Source organism: Aethalodelphis obliquidens, unplaced genomic scaffold (assembly GCF_003676395.1).
Source record: "Aethalodelphis obliquidens isolate GAN/ISIS:26980383/991018 unplaced genomic scaffold, ASM367639v1 scaffold14, whole genome shotgun sequence".
NCBI lineage: Eukaryota > Metazoa > Chordata > Mammalia > Artiodactyla > Delphinidae > Aethalodelphis > Aethalodelphis obliquidens.
In genome coordinates, this window is record NW_020837958.1 from 30,680,226 (window position 1) to 30,707,448 (window position 27,223).

Sequence of the window (27,223 nt, forward strand, 5' to 3'; positions counted from 1 at the left end):
CGGGGGCGGTGGGGTTCGCAGCCCCAGCCCGGGCCATGTGGGAGCCTCACGGTGCTGAGGCGTTCGCGGCTGCCCTCGGAGGCGCCCTCTTCCTGCTGCTCTTCGCGCTGGGGGTCCGCCAGCTGCTGAAGCAGAGACGGCCGTCGGGCTTCCCCCCGGGACCGTCGGGGCTGCCATTTATCGGCAACATCTACTCGCTGGGCGCCTCGGCCGAGCTCCCCCACGTCTACATGAAAAAGCAGAGCCAGGTGTACGGCGAGGTACAGCCGACGGGCCTCGGGCAGGGAAAGCTCGGGCCCTCCTCCCGGGGTGAGGGGATGACCCACGCTCGTGGGTGCGAGCTGTCTGACCCCTCTCTGTGTGTCGGCAGCGTGGAGGGGAAGCTGGCTTCCCAGGCCCGGGGTCGAGGTACTCAAGCGGCGCCGCTGGGGGAGGGAGAGCCCGGCCAAGCCGCGAGCCCCTCCCACCTGACGCCCGGGGGGTACTGGCCGGATTCTCCCGCCCCCGAGGGCGACGAGGTGCCGCTCCCGCGCCTGCGCAGTGGGGCCTGGGTCCCGCGCCGGAAGCCCGGTCGGGAGGGACGGGCGTTACCCTCAGCGCGACCAGCTTCTAGCGCCCACGGAGCTGCACGAAGTGCGTAGGTTAGCTTCCACCCACGGCTTCTCGAGAAAACCAGGCGTCCGAAATCTAGGACCGAGTTAATGGTTAATAGGAGGTCGCTGGATGTTTGCGTTTGAGAACGGCTGGTCTAGGCGTCTGCCGAGAGGCTGAGAGAGCGCAGGTGAAGGCCTCTGGGAAATGACCGTGAAAGAGAGAATGAACTGAGTGAAAATTAGTGCGGAGTCGCAGTGCCGTCCTGTCTGCCCGGAGCCAGGAGCGTCCCCGCAGCAAACACGGAGACTGCGCCGGCTGTGGGCCAGCCTCCCTTGCAGTGCGGGCGCCCAGGGGCAGGTCCTTTGGTCCTCCCTGTTTTACAGAGGAGGAAACTGCGGCATAGACCAGCTGAGTGACTTGCAGGCAGCCACGCCGCTGCGAACTAGCAGGGGAAAGGCCAAAACGCTAGCTTGTGTTTGGAAGGGTGTCCTGACCTCGAGGAGGCAGAAGTTTCCAGAACACTGGCACTAACATGGCTCACTTGTTTCCTTTTGAATCCATTCTTTTATAGGAAACGACCAGCCAGGCTCTGCCAGGTGCTGGGGATAGAGAGATGAAGAAGGCAGTCACAGCCCAATTTTAGGTAGTTACAGTCTAGCCAGAGAAAAAAATTAATCTAACGATCGACCACAAATTGTGTTTTGAAGGAAAAGTACCGCAGGGCTGTCTGGCAATTGCGGTGTTAAAGGTTTGGGCTTACATCCGTATTTAAACCAGCTTTTACAATAATTATTCTAGGTTTCTGCAGTTCTCTGATGGTATATGTCGCTAAAGGGAGGCTGGGCTTAGATAAAGCAAATTGTGTAATTCTTAGATACTATTTTCCACCCTCCAGTTCTCAGGAATTGAGTGTATCTCCATGATTTCCATTGAATATATTTGATCTCTGGTGTACAAAGCATCATTAATATTTAGAGAAATCGTAAGATGTGAAAGCGCAAGACGAGAGGTTGAGTCCTGTTTCGTCAGGTAAAACTTGACCTTTACTTGTCTGAATCTTAAGGTTTCGCGATATGCGTAATGGTAATAATAATAACTGAACACAGTTAAGTGCTACTCAAATGTTCTTTGAGTAAATGTTAGTTATTAATTACAGAACAACTTATTAGGCCTACAAAGTAGAAAGTGATTTTAGACCAGTTATGTGAAAAGGTGTCATGCAGAATAGGGAACTGTTTTTTATACGTAGATATTTGAACTGAAAGGAACTCTGTATTTACTATGAACATTCTTTGGGAGAGGGGTAATTTAGTCTTATAATAGACTGCAAATTATAAATGTGCTGGAAGACTGTCATCTTGGCATAGGTAGATCTGGTACATTGGATAAGAATTTGGCATGAGTAACCAGTTTTATTGCTGGTACAACTATATATTTGAGGCAACCTTGGTTCTTTACAAAGAGGTCTTTTTACTGAAGGTGGTAAAATTAAGTAGGGCTAACCTGTGCTGTTACGTATAAGAGGAGCAGAGGAAAAAGAAAAAGGAGCAGAAATGGAAAGGATGTATGCATTGAAGAGTAGACATGGTTTGAGTAACTCTGTTTTAGACTTAAGTTGAAAACCACCTGATGTATTAACCCTTTAAGCTACTTGCTCTTTATCTTAGTTGTGAAACACCCCTACAGTTCTCCCATTGTCTCGGAGGTATTTTCCAATTCTGACAAAGTCTCAAAGTTGGTATTGTTGCAGGAAGGGAGACCCCTTCCAGGGCCCCAGAGTGGGCTCTTGTCTAACACTAAGAAACGAATTGTCTGAGGAGACATACGTTCTGACAAAGAGACTTTATTGGAAAGGGGTGCCTGGGTGGAGAGCAGGAGGGTGAGGGAACCAGGAGAACTGCTCTGCCATGTGGCTCGCAGTCTCGGGTTTTATGGTGATGGGATTAGTTTCCGGGTTGTCTCTGGCCAATCATTCTGACTCAGGTTCCTTTCTGGTGGGCGCGCAACTGCTCAGCCAAGATGGATTCCAGCGAGCAGGATTCTGGGAGGTTGGTAGGACATGTCGACTGGCATCTCCTCTCTCTGTTTGACCTTTTCTGTATTCTTCCGGTTGGTGGCTTGTTAGTTCTATATTCCTTACCAGGATCTCCTGTCATAAAATAACTCATGCAAATTGTTACTGTCTTTGCCTGGCCAGGGCGGGCAGTTTCAGTCAGTTTTTCCGCTAACAGTATGAGTTGTTAAAATACTATGCCTTTTTTGGAAGTGGAAGGAAATTATTATCTCCTGTACTTCTAGAAGGTTGTGGAAAGTTGCTTATATGTCATACTTATAAATATAGAATCTTATTTTTCCACTGTCTTACTTGATGATCTGGAGATGTGTGCTCAGAGAAAGCAAGCCCTGGACTTTAAAATTGCTTATAAGAAATGACAGTCCCTTCAAGTGACACCTACTTTTATGAAGTCTGTGAATTCAATTCTCCTTCATAATTCTTGAAAGGAAGACAATCGGTGCTCAAGACTTATACAGTCATTTTAAAGACAATCTTTTACAGAAATGTATCACACTGAGACTTAGCATTTCCTTGGAGATTCACTCTGAATGCGTAAGCTTCTGCAGTGACTAATCTTAACCCAGATTTCGAGAAGCATTCCCTAGCTAGCAAAGCTAGCACAAGGAGTTTTTACAGATTATTTTCAGGTAATGCATGTAAGGATAATAAAATAATTATTTTGAGGCATGTGGAGTTGACAACCTATAATTTATTTATACAGTAAGCGTTTATTGAGATTTAAGCAAGGCATTGAATGAGATTCCGTGGAGCGTTCAAAGATGAAAGAGATGAAATCACTGAATCTAAAGAGTTTATAATTTAGCAGGCAAGCAGAAGACATGCTTGCTGGTTTTAGGTAGTATTGCTTCTGGTTTTAGGTAGTATTAAATAAGTGCCATGGGAGCTTCTAAGCATGTGCTGTGGTGGTTCAAGGGAGAAAGAGAAAGAGAGTGCACCGAGAAAGGCTTCATGGAGGTGGGTCCTTAAAGACTTGGTGGGGTTTGGACGGTATGGCAGTCAAGGTAGGCATTCCAAATGAGAAAACAGCCCAAGCAAATGTTGAAAAGTGTGTGGCAGTTATTTATCAGTTTTCATCAACAGCACTTTTTACATTCCTCTGTTATTAGCACTTAGCCCATAGTGTTGTAATAATATGCTTAAATGTGTGTCTCCCCCACTAGTCTTTAATTCAGCATATATTTATCAGTTGTTATCATACGCTATGTATTAATACTATGCTAGATGTGAAGATTTAGCAATGAACAAAACAGGTGAAAATCCCTGCCAGTGGGAGGGGAGGTGGGGAGCAGGATAGGGACAATATAAACACAATAAGTATATAATATGTTAGAGTACAGAGTAAGAAGTAAACTAAATTAGGGTAAGGAAAATGGAGAATGCTAGGGGGTGAAATTTAAATGGGTTAGAGCAGGCCTCACTGTAAAAAAGGCATCTGAGCAAATATTTGAATGAAGTGAAGGAGCAAGGTATGGGAGTATCTAGGTATGGGAACAAGCACAAAGGCCATGAAGCAGGAGTATGCCATGCTGAGAATCACTTATAAAGAGACAAGTTAAGAGGCTGTTGAGATAACATAGGGGAGAAATGAAGGATTAGAGTGTTAGTGACGGAAGTGGTAAGAAATTGTCATATTCTGTCTGTATTGTTAAAGTTGAGACATCGTGACTGCTAAGCAGTGATGTGGGGCTTGGGTGAAAAATGGAGTCAACATGGGCAGCTCAGGACTTCCCTGGCAGTCTGGTGGTTAAGAATCCGAGCTTCCACTGCAGGGGGTGCAGGTTCAATCCCTGATCAGGGAACTAAAATCCCGCGTGCTGCAGTGTGGCCAAAAAACCCCCCAAAAAACAAAAACCATGGGCAGTTTGGGACCAGAATATAGCTTGAAGGATGGCTGGAATGGTCATTAACTGAGATAGTGAAAAATCGTGGGTAGAGCTAGTTTGGGAATAGGGCAAAAGACTTGAAGATCATAGACTGACTTCTAGAAGCTGTTTCATGTGTACCTGTTTCCATCTTTGCCAGCATCATAACTACCCCATAATAATAATAAAAATTATTGAATAAATTTAAAAATATATAAAACTAATCTTGGACACTTCCACAGATTAAAGCAGCATAAGGATGAATTTTCACAATTTGATTTACAAACTTCTACCAGAAGTCCTTGAAAAGAGCAAGTACCTGAATAGATGCTAGTTCAAGTAACAGTTTCCCCAGTTTTCACCGTGAAATAGAGGACCATCTCATTTTTGAGTAAAGGTGGATTGTATAACAGTTTTCTCAAGTTATGGCTCCTAGTTGGTTTTTGCAATCTCTAGTGTCCACAACCTGACAGCATTACCCTGAAATTAACTCCCCTGTCTGTTCTGCCTTCCTATTAACAGAATTTGTAATCCCATCGTTGTGAAATCGATCACAAAGTTGATTTAATCACAAAGTTGGGGATTTTTTTCCTGCGTCAGGACCACTGCCTATTCACTAATACCCTTCGTTATTGTCTCTGCTTGTGATACTGTGATTTTTAATAAATGTGTATTTGGTCTTTGTACCTTTCCTGGCACAAGCTCCCAAAACCCTTGGAACTTCCTAAGTGTTGAGAGTGGTAGATGCATCTTTTGTTATTCATAATAAGCCCCTTTCACCCACCTCAGAGTTTATGTGAATGTTAATGGAAAGCCCTTAAGGATGGGAGCTTGTTGCCTGGAGAACCAACCAGGATTAGAGGGTTGGAATTTTCAGTTCTACTCATCTTACCTCTGGGGAAGGGAGGGGGGCTGGAGGTTGAGTCAGTCACCAGTGACCAATGATTTGATCAATCATGCCTAGGTAATAAAGCCTCCATAAAAATCCCTGAATTATAGGGCTCTGAGAGCTTCCATGGTGATTTGGTGAACACGTGGAGGTGAGCAGAGGCTAGCATGCCTGGGGAGAGCATGGAAGCTCTACACCCCTTTCCTCATACCTTGCTGTTGGGCTGCACCCCACAGGCCAGCAAGGCCTGTACTTGCCCAGCTCCAAGACTGAAGAAAGAGCCTGGAGTCAGCAACAGAGACATCAATGGATAGGGATCTTACATAACTGAAGCAAGGTCCTGGAGTGATACCCCATCGTGTATGGCAGGTGGAAGGCAGGACCTGGCAGCAGGGGAAGGGGGTGGGGGATTACCAGTTACAGGGGAGTTGATTCAGGTTGCTTCATTGGTTATCAGGTACACTAGCAGAGGGGCACGCCCCTCGCTGCCCCTTTGATAAGAACAGTCAGTAGCTGGAGCCTGGGGCAAGTATGTAGGAAGGTCAGTCATGTGAGTAGGGTATAGGTGAAGCAGGCATTGGTTGAGCAGGGAATATACAGAGAGCAAGAGAACAGCCATCTTGAGTGGCCTGACCATACACTTGCCCTATGCATCTCTTCCATATGGCTGCTCCTGAGTTACATCCTTTTTTAAGAAACCGGTAATCTAGTAAGTAAAATATTTTATTGAGTTCTGTGAGCCACTCTATCAAATTAATCAAACCTGAGGAGGAGGTCATGGGAACCTCTGATTTATAGCCCTTTGATCAGAAGCACAGGTAACAACCTCGACTTGTGATTGGAGTCTGAAGTGGAGGAGCACTCTTGTGTTATTGAGCCCTTAACCTGCGGAATCTGACACTTTCTCCTGGTAGATAATGTCAGAATTGAGTTAAATTGTAGGACACCCAGCTGGTGTCCCAGAATTGCACACATCTGGTGTTATAGGTGTTGTAGTGGAGTACTGAGAGTAGAGGAGACACACAGGACGAGGAATTTTTCCTTTATATCTGCTTAAAATTACGCTTCTGTGAAAAGATTTTAAGACCATCCCATTACTGCTTTGGGAACTGAAAGAGCCCCATCTTTGCTCAGCTGGTAACCACTTCCTTTGTGCTGAAACTCTTACACTGCCACTTTTGACTAATACCTTTACTTGTGGCAGGTAGTCCATGCTGCTTCCCAAAGTTCTGGATGTACCTACTGCTCAGTTGGCAGGGCCCATCCTTGTGCCAAAGACCCTTCTCAGCTGATTGATTCTTTACTACTTGGAGGTCTTCATCACTTTTGCTACTGTAACTATTTCTGCTGAACTTCAATTCTCTGCTAAGTCTCCTGGTACCTCCCACCCCACCCCCCAAAGTAGTGTGAATCATAGCTAAATCTGTTCTACCTGTTTGCCCAGAGATGAGGCTTGACTCAGTGTTTTGGCTCTCAAAAGCTCTCAGCCACCCACTGAGAGGATGGGGATAAGCAATCTTTGCATCCCACTAATACGGCAGCATTGTTCCCTAGGCCTCTATATAGGGCTACCCTAGAATAGACTGCAGGAGGTGTGACGTTGTAAGTGAACCTGTGGTGAAGCACATGAGAAGCTTCAGCAAGGAATAGGATGGGTGTTCCATCTTTTAGCTGAGGGGCAGCCACCTGTGCCAATGTGTGGATGCCAGTCCTTCAAGGTCAAATTCCCTTAGGGCCCTCTTTGTTAACTTCGTGGAATTCAGGGGCCCAAATCAATAAGCCTGTGAGTTTCAGTATGTTTTGTTGAGGAGAGGGAAATTTTCCCCTCTGCCCCTCTTGAGTACTTTTGGCTGGACTAATAATAAAATTGATACAAGACAGATTAACAGGAGAAAAAGAAACACATTTGACTCCATGCATATGGAGGTTTCACAGACATGGGATGGAGGAAGTGGCCAAAGCAGGCAGATTTTCTACTTCTTAGACAAAGAACCAATAAATTTGCAAAGAATTGACAGGACAAAGAAACTTTGGTTTTGGGTGCCCAATTGGTGAAGAATCTAAAGAGAGTTTGTGCTTGGGCAGTACATTAAAGAAGTAACAAGATTTGTTTAAAAAAGGATTCTCACCCCCAAATTCCCTATCTTTGGAAATAAGGGTGTCCTACCTCCAGATGCATGGAGTATACCTTTCACATGAGGGATTTACTTCCTGCTTTCAGGGAGACAAAAAAGAGAAAGTGTCCCTCTTTTTTTAAAATTTTGGCTGTGCCGAGCAGCTTGCATGATCTCAGTTCCCTACTAGGGATCGAACCCGGGGCACAGCGGTGACAGCACCAAATCCTAACCACTAGACCACCAGGGAACTCCCTAGAGCATCCCTCTTGCGTTGGCCATTTCTTCAGTAACTTTAATTCAAAATAATTAATATGCCATTGAGGCATATTTTGGGGTTGCATATCCTGGGCCCCAACATTTTATACCTCAAAAGTTGTCTCTCAGGCCTTTGACAATCCCCTCCCCCACCTAAACCTGGAATAATAAATGATGTGTAAATGGAGCCACTTCCTCATTCATCTTGGAAGTAAACAGATTCTGAGATATCATTGAATGTTTTGAGTTGGAATGAATTTTAAAAGAGCATAAATATCAAGTATTTCTTGATTTTCTGTGGCAGCCCTGAAGCCCAAAAAGTTTAAGGGTTCTGCCAGGTGTTCTGTATCTGTTTAATGGCAAAGCTTAAACTAGAACCCAGGCCTCCTGAGTCTGGTACTCTTTTCATTACACCATTTATAAGATTATGTCTTGAGCCACTGAATGAGTAATGAAATTATGGTCTTTGACATGCCTTGTAGAGAGAAGGCACTCTAAACATTGTCAGCTGAGTAATAAATGCCAGCATTTTCAGGGAGTAACAAATACTGGGAGAGCTGGACTTAGTATATGTGGATTTCTATGGTTATATTTCTCCATATATTTTGCCATTTAAATGTTTTTCTTTTCTTCTCAAAGATCTTCAGTTTGGATCTTGGAGGTATATCAGCAGTGGTTCTAAATGGCTATGATGTAGTAAAGGAATGCCTTGTTCATCAAAGTGAAATTTTTGCAGACAGACCATGCCTTCCTTTATTCATGAAGATGACAAAAATGGGAGGTATGTTTATTTTCACCTACCTAATGATTTACTAAACTATTTTAAGTCACATTTCCTTTTTAAAAAAAATTTATTTGTTTAGTTTTGGCTGCATTTGGTCTCCATTGCCGTGCACGGGCTTTTTCTAGTTGCGGTGAGTGGGGGTTACTCTTCGTTGTGGTGCGCGGGCTTCTCATTGCAGTGGCTTCTCTTGTTGCAGATCATGGGCTCTAGGCACACGGGCTTCAGTAGTTGTGGCACATGGACTCAGTAGTTGTGGCTCACAGAGTGCAGGCTCAGTAGTTGTGGCACATGGGCTGAGTTGCTCCGCGGCATGTGGGATCTTCTTTGACCAGGGCTTGAACCCATGTCCCCTGCATTTGCAGGCGGATTCTTAACCACTGTGCCACCAGGGAAGTCCCCACATTTCTTATTTTATGTAAATTTAGTACATAGAGATTGGATTCTGTTGTACTGATTAACAAGAAAGTATTAATTAGTTAATTTAGGTTACAGACCCTAATATTTGAGAACCTTTCAGGCTGCATTACATTCATATTTTAGGCCAGTACATACTAATTCTACTGTTGTAATCCAGTTCTAATAAATATTGTAAATAATGTTTTAAAGAATTAGCACTTAATAATATGTGCAGGTTTTGTGAAACAGGTTAAGAATACATGCACACATACTTGAATCAAAAGTATCTTTGAAGCTAGTCTTGAGCGCTTGGTGACATTTTACTATTATTTTACTTATAAGCTTATAGACCCTGAAACAGCCTTTCTTTACTAATTAATATGATATGTAAATGAAGAATTGTGGATTTGTGTAAAGGACTAGTATTCTCTATGGTTTAGTGTTGATCAGTGTCGGATGACTGCATATTCAACAAGGGAGAAAGGCTGAAAGTTAACAGAACGGATGAGACGAAAGCAGCAACAGAAAGCCTAAAATAGAATGTTGACGTCAGATACATCCGTTTTCATACTTAATAGTATAAGAGTTTTTATCTCCAAAATTTTCCAGTTCAATAAGAGCTTCACTCTTCATTTGAAAGAAAAATTCAACAGTATCTTGGTTACATAGACTAAAGAAGACATTGATTGAAAAGGAAAAAAATAAAAATTAACCATATATTAAATTACAAAGCAAATCAATTAATGCAAAGAAAACACCAGTTTTAAAGGCCAAATTCTTAGGCCAGGGCATGATGACACTTGAAAGCGATAATATAAATAAAAAGCAAATCTCCAGCTTCTTAAATACTCTTCCAAGTAATAATTAGGCCAAAGAAGAAATTATACTACAATTATAATAGAAGACCTTTAAAGAAATTATGAAAATGTATGATGTGATCAGAGTAATATTTAGGATAAACTGTATGTTTTTTGAAGCTATAAACTTATAGTTTAGACTGTTTTTATCATAAAGAAAGAAAAAACATGCATTCAACTTAAGACTTTTAAAGAAATAGTAAGATTAAAAGTAAGTAGAAAATTAGATGGGTTGGGCTTCCCTGGTGGTGTAGTGGTTAAGAATCTGCCTGCCAGTGCAGGGGACATGGGTTTGAGCCCTGGTCCGAGAAGATCCCACATGCCGTGGAGCAACTAAGCCTGTGCACCACAACTACTGAGCGTGCGCTCTGTGAGCCACAACTACTGAGCCCATGAGCCACAACTACTGAAGCCCGCATGCCACAACTACTGAAGCCTGTGCTCCTGGAGCCTGTGCTCCGCAACAAGAGAAACCACCACAATGAGAAACCTGTGCACCACAACGAAGAGTAGACCCTGCTTGACGCAGCTAGAGAAAGCCCGCGTGCAGCAACAAAGACCCAACGCAGCCATAAATAAATAAATTAATTAATTAATTTTTTAAAAAAAACAGAAAGAAAATTAGATGTGGTTTCTTTCTTTTTTTTTTTGGCTGCACTGCCCAGTTTGCGGGATATTAGTTCCCAACCAGGGACTGACCCTGGGCCCTCAGCAGTGAAAGCGTGGAGTCCTAACCATTGGACCACCAGGGAATTCCCTAGATGTGTTATTTTAAGATGCATATGCACTGAACTTGGAAGTGGGAAATCAGAGCCACCATAAACCCACTGTTTGAATAGGAAAAAGTGGCCCTTTAGGCGGGTTCAGCCCATGCCTGGGCACACAGACTGGCCAGTATAGGGTTATAATCAGGCTCCTGTGTACCTTCTTGTGTGTAACTGTATGCATATATTATGCACATGTATCCCATATGCATACATTTCTCTTGGGCTTGCTTTTATCTCAGTGCCTTTGCACTGGTTCTCTCTACCTGCAGTGATCTTTCCCTGAATATCTGCTTGACTCACTCCCATCTCCTGTGTCTTTACTTATGTCACCTTCTCACTGAGGCTTTTCCTGACCACCCTATGTCTCCTTCCTTGCTCTATAATTTGTTTGTCTCTCCTCACTAGTATGTAAGGTCCATGAGAAATAGCCATCTTTGCCTCTTTTGTTCACTGATATATCTAAGACACTTTAGCTCCAGAAATACATTATGTTGAATGAATAGTCATCTGGGAGTCTAGAAAAGAGAATGGAATATGGCATATAAAATTGCTGCACATGGGCTTCCCTGGTGGCGCAGTGGTTGAGAGTCCGCCTGCCGATGCAGGGGACACGGGTTCGTGCCCCGGTCCGGGAAGATTCCATATGCCGCGGAGCGGCTGGGCCCGTGAGCCATGGCCGCTGGGCCTGCGCGTCCGGAGCCTGTGCTCCGCAATGGGAGAGGCCACAGCAGTGAGAGGCCCGCGTACCGCAAAAAAAAAAAAACATTGCTGCACAGCGTTAAAGGCCCCCTTATGTATGGTTAATTTCATCATAAGTTCCAAATTCAAAAACTGTTGCACAAAAGTTGTTGAAATGTAAATTACATAGGTACTTCATGTAGACAAGAGAACATGACATTTTTCATCATAGGTATACCTATGTACCAATTATGAATGAAATTCCAAGTAAACTACACGTTACAGAAATATATATGCTGAAGAAGTTTTTTTCTTGATAATCGATTTAAAGGGAAAATATTCCATAGTAGACATATCAGAACAGCAGAGTATACTGTGGAGACTGAGATTTCAAGGCAAGCAATAGCAATATTAGAAGTTTGAGTTTCATGTTTGTCCCCTTAGTTTGGGCTGCTATAACAAAAATATATAGACTAAGTGGCTTCAACAACAGACAGTTATTCTATCAGATCTGGAGGCTAGGAAATTCAAGATCAAGGTACTAGCAGAACAGTGTCTGGAAAGAGCCTGCTTCTTGGCTTGCAGACTGCCGTCTTCTCCTTGTATCCTCACATAACCAAGAGCAGTCATCTCTTCCTACATCCCTCCTTATAATGGCACTAAAGCTCATTCATAAGGGCTCATTACATAATTATTTCCCAAATACTTAATTTCCTAATACCATCACATTGGGGATTAGGCTTCAACATTTGAATGTTGTGGTGGCACAAACATTCAGTCCCTAGCACCTGCTTTTGGCTTGAGTATTTCCACTACGTTGACACCTCATTCAGGCCATCCTTGCCACTTCCAGTTATAGTATTAGGTAACATATGCCTTTAATGGGAGGAAATTTGTATTCTAAAATCTAGTCTCTTAAGGCAGGAAATTTCTAATTCGAGAAGGATGATTTCTCAGGTATGTGTTTAGTCCAGGATAAAATTTTGCCCATAGAACACACAGTCATTCGTCTTTTGTAAATTAGGCTTATAATAGAAGTTGGATAATAAGGTCACCCAAGGCCTTGCTCACCCAGGTTGAATTACAGAAGACAGTTCAGTTTCTTGTGGTGGGAGATTATAGGTCTTTTCTGCCTGTGCCCAGATGAGAAGTATGGATAAGCTTTATCTGTTTATAATATTCCATGGCTAATGAGGAGTAAAGAATAGGGCTTAACTACTGGGTCTAGTTTTAGTTTTATAGGAAATTTGGAGAAGAATGAATAACCATCTTTTTTTTTTTTCTTCCCTGCATAGTATTTTTAGCTGTTAGATACAGGGATGTAGGAATGATAAAATTTTTTAATAGTATCATAGAAAGATAATTTGGGGAACAATGACTAACCATCCCTTTTTCTTTTTAGGCTTACTCAATTCCAGATATGGCCGAGGATGGGTTGATCACAGAAAATTAGCTGTAAACAGCTTTCGCTGTTTTGGATATGGTCAAAAGTCTTTTGAATCTAAAATCTTAGAAGAAACCAAATTTTTCATTGATGCTATTGAAACATACAATGGTAGCCCTTTTGACTTTAAACAATTAATAACAAATGCCGTTTCAAACATAACCAATCTGATAATTTTTGGAGAACGATTCACTTATGAAGACACTGATTTTCAGCACATGATTGAGTTATTTAGTGAAAATGTGGAACTAGCCACCAACGCCTCAGTCTTCCTCTATAATGCCTTTCCATGGATTGGCATCTTACCTTTTGGAAAACATCAGCAACTGTTTAGAAATGCAGCTGTGGTCTATGACTTTCTCTCCAGGCTTATTGAAAAAGTTTCCATCAACAGAAAGCCTCAGTTACCTCAGCATTTTGTTGATGCTTATTTAGATGAGATGGATCAAGGTAAAAATGACCCATCATCTACTTTCTCCAAAGAAAACCTGATTTTCTCTGTGGGTGAACTCATCATTGCTGGAACTGAAACTACAACCAATGTGCTACGGTGGGCAATTCTTTTCATGGCCCTTTATCCTAACATTCAAGGTAAGGATTCCAGTGATCTCAAGGTCTGTTCTTACATTTAAGGCTCACACATGTTTTAGAGTCTTTGGCCTTGTACAAGGCATTCTATTTCGGAACTCCTGCTGTGCTATCCAAAAAGAGAAGCATTGAATAGCTATAAGGTTTTCAAAACTGTTGTCTAAATTTGTATAAAAACCTCAGAGATGTCTTATAATACCTATTTCATAAATGAGGGAAAAGGCTGAGTGACTGATTTGCTCACTCCCTTCTAGTGCTGAGCTGGGACCTGAACCCTGGTGGTGGTGGTGGTTGTTGTTTTTCGGCTGCACCACGCTGCATGCAGGATCTTAGTTCCCCAACCAGGGATCGAACCCGTGCTTGCTGCAGTGGAAGCATGGAGTCTTAACCACTGGCCTGCCGGGGAAGTCCCAACCCTAGTTTTTTTTAATTTAAGTTTTTATGCTTCACTCTTTTCCTTGCTGAGAGTGTTGTTATTCTAATTCTAGATTTGTTTAATTTTTATTTTTATTACTTATAATGTGTTTTTCACAACAAAATTACTTAGAGCGTTGGGTACTGGTTGTATAAGATATGTGGCACATATTTAAATAGAACTCCCAGATAATGAAAAATCTGAATCTGGGTGTACCCATACCTTGTTGGCTTACTACAGGTTATCTTTTGTTTTATCCTAAAGGGAAATTACTTTAGATATAATTCTAAGAAGTGCATAATAACTTGAACACTTTTTCTCTTACAGGACAAGTTCAGAAAGAGATTGACTTAATTATAGGACCCAGTGGGACACCTTCTTGGGATGACAAATGCAAAATGCCTTATACCGAGGCAGTTTTACATGAAGTTTTAAGATTCTGTAATATAGTGCCATTAGGGATTTTCCATGCAACCTCTGAGGATGCAGTTGTACGTGGTTATTCCATTCCTAAAGGCACAACAGTAATTACAAATCTTTATTCTGTACACTTCGATGAAAAGTATTGGAGAGACCCAGAAATATTCTATCCAGACCGATTTCTGGACAGCAATGGATATTTTGCCAAGAAGGAAGCTTTGGTTCCCTTTTCCCTAGGTAAGAGAACTTTCAAAGGGGCATAACGTTAGGAAAAAGTATAATGCTGATTTATCATGTATAATACCTTAATCTGAAGCATTCTCTTGTAGAGTTAATATCCCAACTCTGAGAACAGTATTGAATTTTACAGGAGAGAATGGTTTAATTAGAGCTCATTAACACCTCTTTCTACTCAAAATAAGCCATAATTTAGCAGCTAGAAAGAAATTGATGAGAAGCTCTGGCTTTTTCTGAAACTTTCTTGCTTGTGGATTTTGGCTTGTAATCAAAACTTGTAGAGCTAGAAATCAGTAACAGGCAGCTTGAGAGACTGAGACCCAGGGACAGGAATGGCATCATAACTTGAAGTGAAACTAGAATCTAGCTCTCTTGGCTCTCAATTCTTATACCTCATCTCCAAAAATATTGCGTCTCCTGTGAACAAGTACACAGATCACGAGACCCATGGAAGATCGACTGGAAAAATCCTTTCACTGGGGAAGGGTACACATGCAGTCATTTGAAATGAAATGAACTTCTCCTGGGTCAAGAGAACAAAGTGTCACACCTCACATCTTTCATGGCATATCTCAGGCTCTGTTGCCACATGCAAAGGAAGTGGAGAACAGAACTAATGAGCTTACAACAGTACATGACCTTACAAAAGAAGATGAAGAAATGGCCTCTGGGAACCAAAGTGCCAATTTCTATTCTTTGCGGCTTAAGAAAATCCTTTAATAAACATAACTTCCAGGCTTCCCTGGTGGCGCAGTGGTTAAGAATCCACCTGCCAGAAGACCTAAATAGACATTTCTCCAAAGAAGATATACAGATTGCCAACAAACACATGAAAGAATGTTCAACATCATTAATTATTAGAGAAATACAAATCAAAACTACAATGAGATATAATCTCACACCAGTCAGAATGGCCATCATATAAAAAGCTAGAAACAGAGGGAAGATGGTGGAACAGTAAGACGCGGAGATCACCTTCCTCCCCACAGACACACCAGAAATGCATCTACACGTGGAACAGCTCCTACAGAACACCTTACTGAACGCTGGCAGAAGACCTCAGACCTCCCAAAAGGCAAGAAAGTCCCTACGTACCTGGGTAGGGCAAAAGAAAAAAGAATAAACAGAGACAAAAGGATAGGGATGGGACCTATACCAGTGGGAGGGAGCTGTGAAGGAGGAAAGCTTTCCAAACACTAGGAAGCCCCTTCACAGGCAGAGACTGCGGGTGGCGGAGGGGGAAAGCTTCGGAGCTGCGGAGGAGAGCACAGCTACAGGGGTGCGGAGGGCAAAGCGGAGAGATTCCTGCACAGATGATTGGTGCCGACCGGCACTCACGAGCCAGAGAGGCTTGTCTGCTCACCCACTGGGGCGGGCGGGGCTGGGAGCTGAGGCTCGGGCTTCGGTCGGAGCGCAGGGAGAGGACTGGGGTTGGTGGCGTGAACACAACCTGCAGGGGGTTAGTGCACCATGGCTAGCCGGGAGGGAGTCCGGGGAAAAGTCTGTACCTGCCGAAGAGGCAAGAGACTTTTTCTTCCCTCTTTGTTTCCTGGTGCGTGAGAAGAGGGGATTAAGAGCGCTGCTTAAAGGAGCTCCAGAGACGGGCGTGAGCCACGACTAAAAGCGCGGACCCCAGAGACGGGCATGAGATGCTAAGGCTGCTGCTGCTGCCACCAAGAAGCCTGTGTGCGAGCACAGGTCACTATCCACACCCCCCTTCCGGGCAGCCTGTGCAGCCGCCACTGCCAGGGTCCCGGGATCCAGGGGCAGTTTCCCCAGGAGAACGCAGAATGGCGCACCTCAGGCTGGTGCAACGTCATGCCGGCTTCTGCCGCCTCAGGCTCGCCCCACACTCTGTACCCCTCCCTCCGCCCGGCCTGAGTGAGCCAGAGTCCCCGAAGCAGCTGCTCCTTTAACCCCATCCTGTCTGAGTGAAGAACAGACGCCCTCCAGCGACCTACACGCAGAAGCGGGGCCAAATCCAAAGCTGAGCCCTGGGAGCTGTGAGAACAAAGAAGAGAAAGGGAAATCTCTCCCAGAAGCTCAGAAGGAGCAGATTAAAGCTCCACAATCAACTTGATGTACCCTGCATCTGTGGAATAACTGAATAGACAACGAATCATCCCAAATTGAGGAGGTGGACTTTGAGAGGAAGAATTATTTTTTTTCCCCTTTTCCTCTTTTTGTGAGTCTGTATGTGTATGCTTCTGTGTGAGATTTTGTCTTTATAGCTTTGCTTCCATCATTTGTCCTAGGGTTCTATCCGTCCATTTTGTTTGTTTGTTTTTTTCTTAATAATTAATTTTGTTTTAATAACTTTATTTTATCTTCTTTCTTTCTTTCCTTTCTGCCCTCCTTCCTCCCTCCCTCCCTCCATCACTCACTCCTTCCTTCCTTCCTTCCTTCCTTTCTGTGTTTCTCTCTCTCTCTCTCTTTCTGTCTTTCTCTCTTTCTTCTTTTTCTCCCTTTTATTCTGAGCCATGTGGATGAAAGGCTCTTCGTTCTGCACCCAGGGGACAGTGCTGTGCCTCTGAGGTAGGAGAGCCAACTTCAGGACACTTGTCCACAAGAGACCTCGCAGCTCCACATAATATCAAATGGCGAAAATCTCCCAGAGATCCCCATCTCAACACCAGCACCCAGCTTCACTCAACGACCAGCAAGCTACAGTGCTGGACACCCTATGCCAAACAACTAGCAAGACAGGAACACAACCCCACCCATTAGCAGAGAGGCTGCCTAAAATCATAGTAAGTCCACAGACACCCCAAAACACACCACCAGACGTGGACCTGCCCACCAGAAAGACAAGATCCAGCCTCATCCACCAGAACACAGGCACTAGTCCCCTCCACCAGGAAGCCTACACAACCCACTGAACCAATTTTAGCCACTGGGGACAGACACCGAAAACAACGGGAACTACGAACCTGCAGCCTGCAAAAAGGAGACCCCAAACACAATAAGATAAGCAAAATGAGAAGACAGAAAAACACACAGCAGATGAAGGAGCAAGATAAAAACCCACCAGAACTAACAAATGAAGAGGAAATAGGCAGTCTACCTTAAAAAGAATTCAGAATAATGATAGTAAAGATGATCCAAAATCATGGAAATAGAATAGAGAAAATACAAGAAACATTAAACAAGGACCTAGAAGAACTAAACATGAAACAAGCAACAATGAACAACACAATAAATGAAATTAAAAATACTCTAGAAGGGATCAATAGCAGAATAACTGAGGCAGAAGAACGGATAAGTGACCTGGAAGATAAAATAGTGGAATAACTACTGCAGAGCAGAAAAAAGAAAAAAGAATGAAAAGAACTGAGGACAGTCTCAGAGACCTCTGGGACAACATTAAACGCACCAACATTCGAATTATAGGGGTTCCAGAAGAAGAAGAGAAAAAGAAAGGGACTGAGAAATATTTGAAGAGATTATAGTTGAAAACTTCCCTAATATGGGAAAGGAAATAGTTAATCAAGTCCAGGAAGCACAGAGAGTTCCATACAGGATAAATCCAAGGAGAAATATGCCAAGACACGTATTAATCAAACTGTCAAAAATTAAATACAAGGAAAACATATTAAAAGCAGCAAGGGAAAAACAACAAATAACACACAAGGGAATCCCCATAAGGTTAATAGCTGATCTTTCAGCAGAAACTCTGCAAGCCAGAAGGGACTGGCAGGACATATTTAAAGTGATGAAGGAGAAAAACCTGCAACCAGGATTGCTCTACCCAGCAAGGATCTCATTCAGATTTGATGGAGAAATTAAAACCTTTACAGACTAGCAAAAACTGAGAGAGTTCAGCACCACCAAACCATCTTTTACAACAACTGCTAAAGGAACTTCTCTAGGCAAGAAACACAAGACAAGGAAAAGACCTACAATAACGAACCCAAAACAATTAAGAAAATGGGAATAGGAACATACATATCGATAATTACCTGAAATGTAAATGGAATAATGCTCCCATCAAATGACACAGATTGGCTAAATGGATACATAAACAAGACCCATATATAAGCTGTCTACAAGAGACCCACATCAGACCTAGAGACACATACAGACTGAAAGTAAGGGAATGGAAAAAGATATTCCATGCAAATGGAAACCAAAAGAAAGGTGGAGTAGCAGTTCTCATATCAAACAAAATAGACCTTAAAATAAAGACTATTAGAAGAGACAAAGAAGGACACTACATAATGATCAAGGGATCGATCCAAGAAAAAGATATAATAATGGTAAATATTTATGCACCCAACATAGGAGCACCTCAATACATAAGGCAAATACTAACGGCCATAAAAGGGGAAATCGACAGTAACACATTCATAGTAGGGGACTTTAACACCCCACTTTCACCAATGGACAGATCATTCAAAATGAAAATAAATAAGGAAACACAAGCTTTAAATGATACATTAAACAAGATGGACTTAATTGATATTTATAGCACATTCCATCCAAAAACAACAGAATACACATTTTTCTCAAGTGCTTATGGAACATTCTCCAGGATAGATCATATCTTGGGTCACAAATCAAGCCTTGGTAAATTTAAGAAAACTGAAAATGTATCAAGTATCTTTTCCGACCACAACACTATGAGACTAGATATAAATTACAGGAAAAGATCTGTAAAAAATACAAACACATGAAGGCTAAACAATACACTACTTAATAACGAAGTGATCACTGAAGACATCAAAGAGGAAATCAAAAAATACCTAGAAAGAAATGACAATGGAGACACGACGACCCAAAACCTATGGGATGCAGCAAAAGCAGTTGTAAGAAGGAAGTTTATAGCAATACAATCCTACCTTACGAAATAGGAAACATCTCGAATAAACAACCTAACCTTGCTTAGAGAAAGAAGAAGAAAAATAAACCCCAAAGTTAGCAAAAGGAAAGACATCATAAAAATCAGATCAGAAATAAATGAAAAAGAAATGAAGGAAATGATTGCAAAGATCAATAAAACTAAAAGCTGGTTCTTTGAGAAGATAAACAAAATTGATAAACCAGACTCATCAAGAAAAAAAGGGAGAAGAGTCAAATCAATAGAGTTAGAAATGAAAAAGGAGAAGTAACAACTGACACTGCAGAAGTACAAAACGTCACGAGACATTACTGCAAGCAACTCTATGCCAATAAAATGGACAACCTGGAAGAAATGGACAAATTCTTAGAAATGCACAACCTGCCAAGACTGAATCACGAAGCAATAGAAAGTATGAACAGACCAGTCACAAGCACTGAAATTGAAACTGTGATTAAAAATCTTCCAACAAACAAAAGCCCACTACCAGATGGCTTCACAGGTGAATTCTCTCAAACATTTAGAGAAGAGCTAACACCTATCCTTCTCAAACTCTTCCAAAATATAGCAGAGGGAGGAACACTCCCAAACTCATTCTATGAGGCCACCATCACCCTGATACCAAAACCAGACAAGGATGTCACAAAGAAAGAAAACTCAGGCCAATATCACTGATGAACATAGATGCAAAAATCCTCAACAAAATACTAGCAAACAAAATCCAGCAGCACATTAAAAGGATCATACACCATGATCAAGTAGGGTTTATTCCAGGAACGCAAGGATTCTTCAATATATGCAAATCAATCAACGTGATACACCATTTTAACAAATAGAAGGAGAAAAACCATATGGTCACCTCAAGAGATGCAGAGAAATCTTTCAACAAAATTCAACACCGATTTATGATAAAAACCGTGCAGAAAGTAGGCATAGAGGGAACTTTCCTCAACATAGTAAAGGCCATATATGACAAACCCACAGCCAACATTGTCCTCAGTGGTGAAAAACTGAAAGCATTTCCACTAAGATCAGGAACAAGACAAGGTTGCCCACTCTCACCACTCTTATTCAACATAGTTTTGGAAGTTTTAGCCACAGCAATCAGAGAAGAAAAGGAAATAAAAGGAATCCAAATCAGAAAAGAAGGAGTAAAGCTGTCACTGTTTGCAGATGACATACTATACATAGAGAATCCTAAAGATGCCACCAGAAAACTACTAGAGCTAATCAATGAATTTGGTAAAGTAGCAGGATACAAAATTAATGCACAGAAATCTCTGGCATTCCTATACACTAATGATGAAAAATCTGAAAGTGAAATCAAGAAAACAGTCCCATTTACCATTGCAACAAAAAGAATAAAATATCTAGGAATAAACCTACCTAAGGAGACAAAAGACCTGTATGCAGAAAATTATAAGACACTGATGAAAGAAATTAAAGATGATACAAATAGATGGAGAGATATGCCATGTTCTTGGATTGGAAAAATCAATATTGTGAAAATGACTCTACTACCCAAAGCAATCTACAGATTCAATGCAATCCCTATCAAACTACCACTGGCATTTTTCACAGAACTAAAACAAAAAATTTCACAATTTGTATGGAAACACAAAAGACCCTGAATAGCCACAGCAAGCTTGAGAACAAAAAACGGAGCTGGAGGAATCAGGCTCCCTGACTTCAGACTATACTACAAAGCTACAGTAATCTAGATAATATGGTACTGGCACAAAAACAAATATAGATCAATGGAACAGGATAGAAAGCCCAGAGATAAACCCATGCACAAAGGAGGCAGGACTGTACAGTGGAGAAAGGACAGCCTCTTCAATAAGTGGTGCTGGGAAAACTGGACAGGTACATGTAAAAGTATGATATTAGAACACTTCCTAACACCATACACAAAGATAAGCTCAAAATGGATTAAAGACCTAAATGTAAGGCCAGAAACTATCAAACTCTTAGAGGAAAACATAGGGAGAACACTCTATGACATAAATCACAGCAAGATCCTTTTTGACTCACCTCCTAGAGAAAGGGAAATAAAAACAAAAATAAACAAATGGGACCTAATGAAACTTCAAAGCTTTTGCACAGCAAAGGAAACCATAAACAAGGCCAGAAGACAACCCTCAGAATGGGAGAAAATATTTGCAAATGAGGCAACTGAAAATGGATTAATCTCCAAAATTTATAAGCAGCTCATGCAGCTCAATGACAAAAAACAACCCAATCCAAAAATGGGCAGAAGACCTAAATAGACTTTTCTCCAAAGAAGATATACAGATTGCCAACAGACACATGGAAGAATGCTCAACATCATTAATCATTAGAGAAATGCAAATCAAAACTACAATGAGATATCATCTCACACCAGTCAGAATGGCCATCATCAAAAAATCTAGAAGCAATAAATGCTGGAGAGGATGCGGAGAAAAGGGAACACTCTTGCACTCCTGGTGGGAATGTGAATTGGTACAGCCACTATGGAGAACAGTATGAAGGTTCCTTAAGAAACTACAAATAGAACCACCATATGACCCAGCAATCCCACTACTGGGCATATACCCTGAGGAAACCATAATTCAAAGAGTCATGTACCAAAATGTTCATTGCAGCTCTATTTACAATAGCCGGGAGATGGAAACAACCTAAGTGTCCATCATTGGATGAATGGATAAAGAAGGTGTGGCACATATATACAATGAATATTACTCAGCCATAAAAAGAAACGAAATTGAGCTATTTGTAATGAGGCGGATGGACCTAGAGTCTGTCATACAGAGTGAAATAAGTCAGAAAGTGATAGACAAATACCGTATGCTAACATATATATATGGAATTTAAGAAAAAAAATGTCATGAAGAACCTAGTGGTAAGACAGGAATAGACACAGACCTACTATAGAATGGACTTGAAGATATGGGGAGTGGGAAGGGTAAGCTGTGAAAAAGCGAGAGAGTGGCATGGACATATATACAGTACCAAATGTAAAATAGATAGCTAGTGGGAAGCAGCCGCATAGCACAGGGAGATCAGCTCGGTGCTTTTGACCGCCTGGAGGGGTGGGATAGGGAGGGTGGGAGGGAGGGAGACGCAAGAGGGAAGAGATATGGGAACATACATATATGTATAACTGATTCACTTTGATATAAAGCAGAAACTAACACACCATTGTAAAGCAATTGTACTCCAATAAAGATGTAAAAAAATTTTTTTAAAAAAAAGCTAGAAACAATGAATGCTGGAGAGGTTGTGGAGAAAAGGGAACCTTCTTGCACTGTTGGTGGGAATGTAAATTGATACACCTGCTGTGGAGAATAGTATGGAGGTTCCTTAAAAATCTAAAAATATAACTACCATACAACCCAGCAATCCCACTACTGGGCATATACCCTGAGAAAACCACAATTCAAAAAGAGTCATGTTGGGCTTCCCTGGTGGCGCAGTGCTTGAGAGTCTGCCTGCCGATGCAGGGGATACGGGTTCGTGCCCCGGTCTGGGAAGATCCCACATGCTGCGGAGCAGCTGGGCCCGTGAGCCATGGCGGCTGAGCCTGCGCATCTGGAGCCTGTGCTCCGCAACAGGAGAGGCCACAACAGTGAGAGGCCCGCATATCACAAAAAAAAAAAAAAAGAGTCATGTACCAAAATGTTCATTGCAGCTCTATTTACAATAGCCAGAACATGGAAGTAACCTAAATTTCCATCAACAGTTGAATGGATAAAGAAGATGTGGCACATATATACAATGGAATATTACTGAGCCATAAAAAGAAACGAAATTGAGTTATTTGTACTGAGGACCTAGAGTCTGTCATACAGAGTGAAGTAAGTCAGAAAGAGAAAAGCAAATACCATATGCTAACACATATATATGGAATCTAAGAAAATGAAAAAAAAAAAGGTTGTGAATAACCTAGGGGCAAGACGGGAATAAAGACGCAGACCTACTAGAGAATGGACTTGAGGATATGTGGAGGGGAAGTGTAAACTGTGACAAAGTGAGAGAGTGGCATGGACATATATACACTACCAAACGTAAAATCGATAGGTAATGGGAAGCAGCTGCATAGCACAGGGAGATCAACTTGGTGGTTTGTGACCACCTAGAGGGGTGGGATAGGAGGGTGAGAGGTAGGGAGACGCAAGAGGGAAGAGAGATGAGAACATATGCATATGCATAACTGCTTCACTTTGTTATAAAGCAGAAACTAACACACTATTGTAAAGCAATTATACTCCAATAAAGATGTTATAAAAAAGAAAAAAAGAATCCGCCTGCCAATGCAGGGGACATGGGTTTAAGCCCTGGTCTGGGAAGATCCCACATGCCGTGGAACAACTAAGCCCATCTGCCACAACTACTGAGCCTGTGCTCTAGAGCCCATGAGCCACAACTACTGAGTCCACGAGTCACAACTACTGAAGCCTATGGGCTTAGAGCCCATGCTCCGCAACAAGAGAAGCCACTGCAATGAGAAGCTTGCGCACTGCAATGAAGAGGAACCCCCACTCGCTGTAACTAAAGAAAGCCCATGAGCAGCAATGAAGACCTGAAGCAGCCAAAAATAAATAAATTTATTAAAAAGAAATGAATAAAATAAACATAACTTCCTCTAAGTTTCTTTAAATTCCAGGTTTCCTGAATGGTACGTATTAGACATAAATTTTGGTAAATATTGTGGATTCAGAAAAATTATTATGCCTGTTTTTTATGTTGAGGGAGAAGACATTGTCTTGGAGAACAGCTGGCTCGGATGGAAATGTTCCTGTTTTTTACAACATTGCTTCAGCGATTTCACTTGCATTTTCCACATGAACTGGTTCCAAATCTGAAGCCCAGGTTAGGCATGACGTTGCAACCCCAGCCCTACCTCATCTGTACAGAAAGACGCTGAAAGTGCCTGGCTGTTTTGTGGAACAAGGTGTTTGCCTCACCCCTGAACCTTGTTTATACAGTGTGTGTGTTTGTATAAGGATCACAGCATCATAAAAACCAAATGAACACAGATGTGTCTTTAAAGACTGTAATAATAAGCATTAGCTATTACTTTTTCCAACTTTTTATGACTTATAAGGTGGAATTATCTGAGGAAAACAGAGGTACAAATGACAGTTGTTGCTTAAGATACTAAGAAGGGCCATCGATGACCTGACTTTTCAGCCTGTTGTTGAACACCAGGTACCCCTCATCCCTTCTTGACTGCAATTTGCTCCTTTCTGGGCTCTTTGCTTCCAAATGTCAATACCAGCTCCTTTCTGATCAGGTATTGCCATTAATAGATTGTGTGGTACTAGTCCAGTTTAATAGTGGACTAAAGAAGAAATTAAAACCCAAATAAATGAGTTGGGACTACAGAGGTATTTTAGACATGGTGGCAGATGATAGACTAGATAGCTATACAGTATATTTAATGTAAAACCTGCCAGTGCTTTCAAATCTTGCTTCCTACTATAGCTTCATAAGAGTTGCGTCGTCATTCTTCCTACAAACGAGGGTCCCTGTGACCCTCATAGCAGCAGTTAAGTAGATAGGAAATTACAATAAGGTATTTTAAAATGACACATATGGGGCTTCCCTGGTGGCACAATGGTTGAGAGTCTGCCTGCCGATGCAGGGGACACGAGTTCGTACCCCAGTCCGGGAAGACCCCACATGCCGCGGAGTGGCTGGGCCCGTGAGCCATGGCCACTAAGCCTGCGCGTCCGGAGCCTGTGCTCCACAACGGGAGAGGCCACAACAGTGAGAGGCCCACATACTGCAAAAAAAAAAAAAAAAACAAGGCAGAAGATTGAGTGGTCTTCCGTCTCTCTCAGTGAGTAAATAAATATTACCAATACTGTTCAGTTGTTTATTCAGAGTCAATGCGAAGTTTGAAGATTTAGCCTTTGTGAATAGTCTGCCTGTGACAAGTACAGAAGAGGTTATTTTCAAAGACGATGAGAAAACACTGATTCAGCACAACCTAAGATGGAATCTGCTAAGATGTGTTACAATTGATAGTAAAAATATATGTGGAGCATTAAAAGGCATAGTTGTACAAATTGTATTATCAGCAGGTACTTTGCAGAAAGTGCTTGAATCTATCATGTGTTATAAAACCAGTAGTGTCAATAGTGAACTTCATTTATTCTTATGAATTTAACCATCATCAGTTTTGTGAATTTTTGTCAGAAATAGGAGCTGAATATCCTGACCTGCTCTACCACACTTCAATGATTTAGCAGTGATAACACTTTATTGCAAATTTTTTGAGCTCAGGGCCAAGATTGAAATATTTCTGAATGAGGAGAACCACCTTTAACTACTGTTATCAAGTACTGAATGACTGGACATTGGCCTTTAGAGCAGGTAAAGTCATTTCAACAACAACCTAACACTTTCTATACTTCTTGTGGTGTCAACAGTTAAAACAAGAAGTTAGGCCTCCATCCCCATGCAGCCTTTCAGCAGATAAATTTTGTGAGCTCAAACTAAAGTTCCAGAAACTCTTTTTTGGACCTCGATGCAAATGCAAAAAAAAATCCTTATTTCAAAATTTATTTAACTGTGTAGTTGAGGAGCTTCCACCTAACCTTCAATTGCAAGTGTTTAGTCTGCAAAGTAATGACATGCTAAAAGGCAAATATCAGAGAATTTAATAGAATTCTATAAATGCCTTCCCAGTGATTAATATACTTAATTAAAATCAGATGCTCATGGATTGATATCAGAATTTGGCAGTACCCATCTGTGTAAAAAGGCACTTTCAAATATGAAACATGTAAATCTCATTACAGATCAGCATTAACAGATGAACATTTGTAATGTTTTGAATGACAGGAAACACACACTTTGAACCCCAATTAAGCAAAATTTTATCTCCTAAAAAAGAATTCCCTTTTTCTCATTAGTGGATCAATATTACTTTTTTAAAAAAAGTACTTAATATAGTATTACTATATTATATTATGAATGTCATCAATAAAAATCTTGTAGAAAATTGTTTCTCTTTTATATAAGTACCTACATAATGTGCTTGGTCTGCAAAGCCTAAAATATTTACTATCAACCCCTGTACAAAAAAGTTTGCTGATTTTGGAGTTAGAAAAACTAGTAGCTAGGGGCGACAGCATAAATACTCAAAATACAAAATAACAAAAGAGAATAATCCAGAAATAGAATTTTAATAATCATAAGAAATTGATTTATCAATTAAATGCAAAGAAGTTTGAAGACCTGAAATGGATAATCTCTATGAAAATATAATTTACCAAAGATGACCCTAGGAAGACAAAGTCTTAACAGACCAGATTTCATTAAAAAAAATGTTGCCAAAGATGTGACCCTCAGAAAACTATTTGAGCTGTTCTAGAGCATAGAAACAAAAGGAAAATTTTGAATGCTATTTTAGAATCAAAACAACAGCAAACATGGATATCAATTTAAAAGTCCTAAATAAATTATTAAGAAAAGATCCAGGGCTTCCCTAGTGGCGCAGTGGTTGAGAGTCTGCCTGCTGATGCAGGGAACATGGGTTCGTGCCCTGGTCTGGGAAGATCCCACATGCCGCGGAGCAGCTGGGCCCGTGAGCCATGGCCACTGAGCCTGCGTGTCCGGAGCCTGTGCCCTGCAGCGGGAGAGGCCACAACAGTGTGAGGCCCGCGTACTGCAAAAAAAAAAAAAAAAAAAAATCCAACACTACATTTAAAAATTAATACATTATGATCAAGTAGAGTTTATTCCAGGAATATGTGAATGGTTCAGTATTAGAAAACATTAATCATTTACAGAGAAAACTCATATGGACAAGCTCATAGATGTTAAAAAGGCATTTGACAAAATTCAACATTTAATAAAATACAAATTGATAGAATGAATACATGTAATATACATATATACACCTCTAAAACATACAATGTGTACATATGTAAATATGTGTATATATAATGTGTATTATATATACACATTCCAAAACTGATGTGAAAATATTGGAGGTATTCCCTTAAAGTTAA

At 41.4% G+C, this 27,223-nt stretch overlaps 1 protein-coding gene across 1 annotated transcript; it reads left to right on the forward strand.

The window, feature by feature from the left end:
• Window positions 1-24,783, forward strand: CYP2R1 (cytochrome P450 family 2 subfamily R member 1). The gene is made up of 5 exons (XM_027115298.1): window positions 1-260; window positions 8,434-8,575; window positions 12,679-13,311; window positions 14,051-14,380; window positions 23,951-24,783. The coding sequence occupies exons 1-5, from the start codon at window positions 36-38 to the stop codon at window positions 24,124-24,126; spliced, it is 1,506 nt and encodes a 501-aa protein (XP_026971099.1). The 5' UTR covers window positions 1-35; the 3' UTR covers window positions 24,127-24,783.
• The last annotated feature ends 2,440 nt before the right edge of the window (window positions 24,784-27,223 follow it).

Bases quoted from the DNA above. Each gene is read 5' to 3' on its own strand.
- CYP2R1 (XM_027115298.1), top strand. From the start codon at position 36: ATGTGGGAGCCTCACGGTGCTGAGGCGTTCGCGGCTGCCCTCGGAGGC. The intron at 261-8,433 runs GTACAGCCGACG...TTCTTCTCAAAG, and splicing joins AGAGCCAGGTGTACGGCGAG to ATCTTCAGTTTGGATCTTGG. The intron at 14,381-23,950 runs GTAAGAGAACTT...TTTTATGTTGAG, and splicing joins TTTGGTTCCCTTTTCCCTAG to GGAGAAGACATTGTCTTGGA.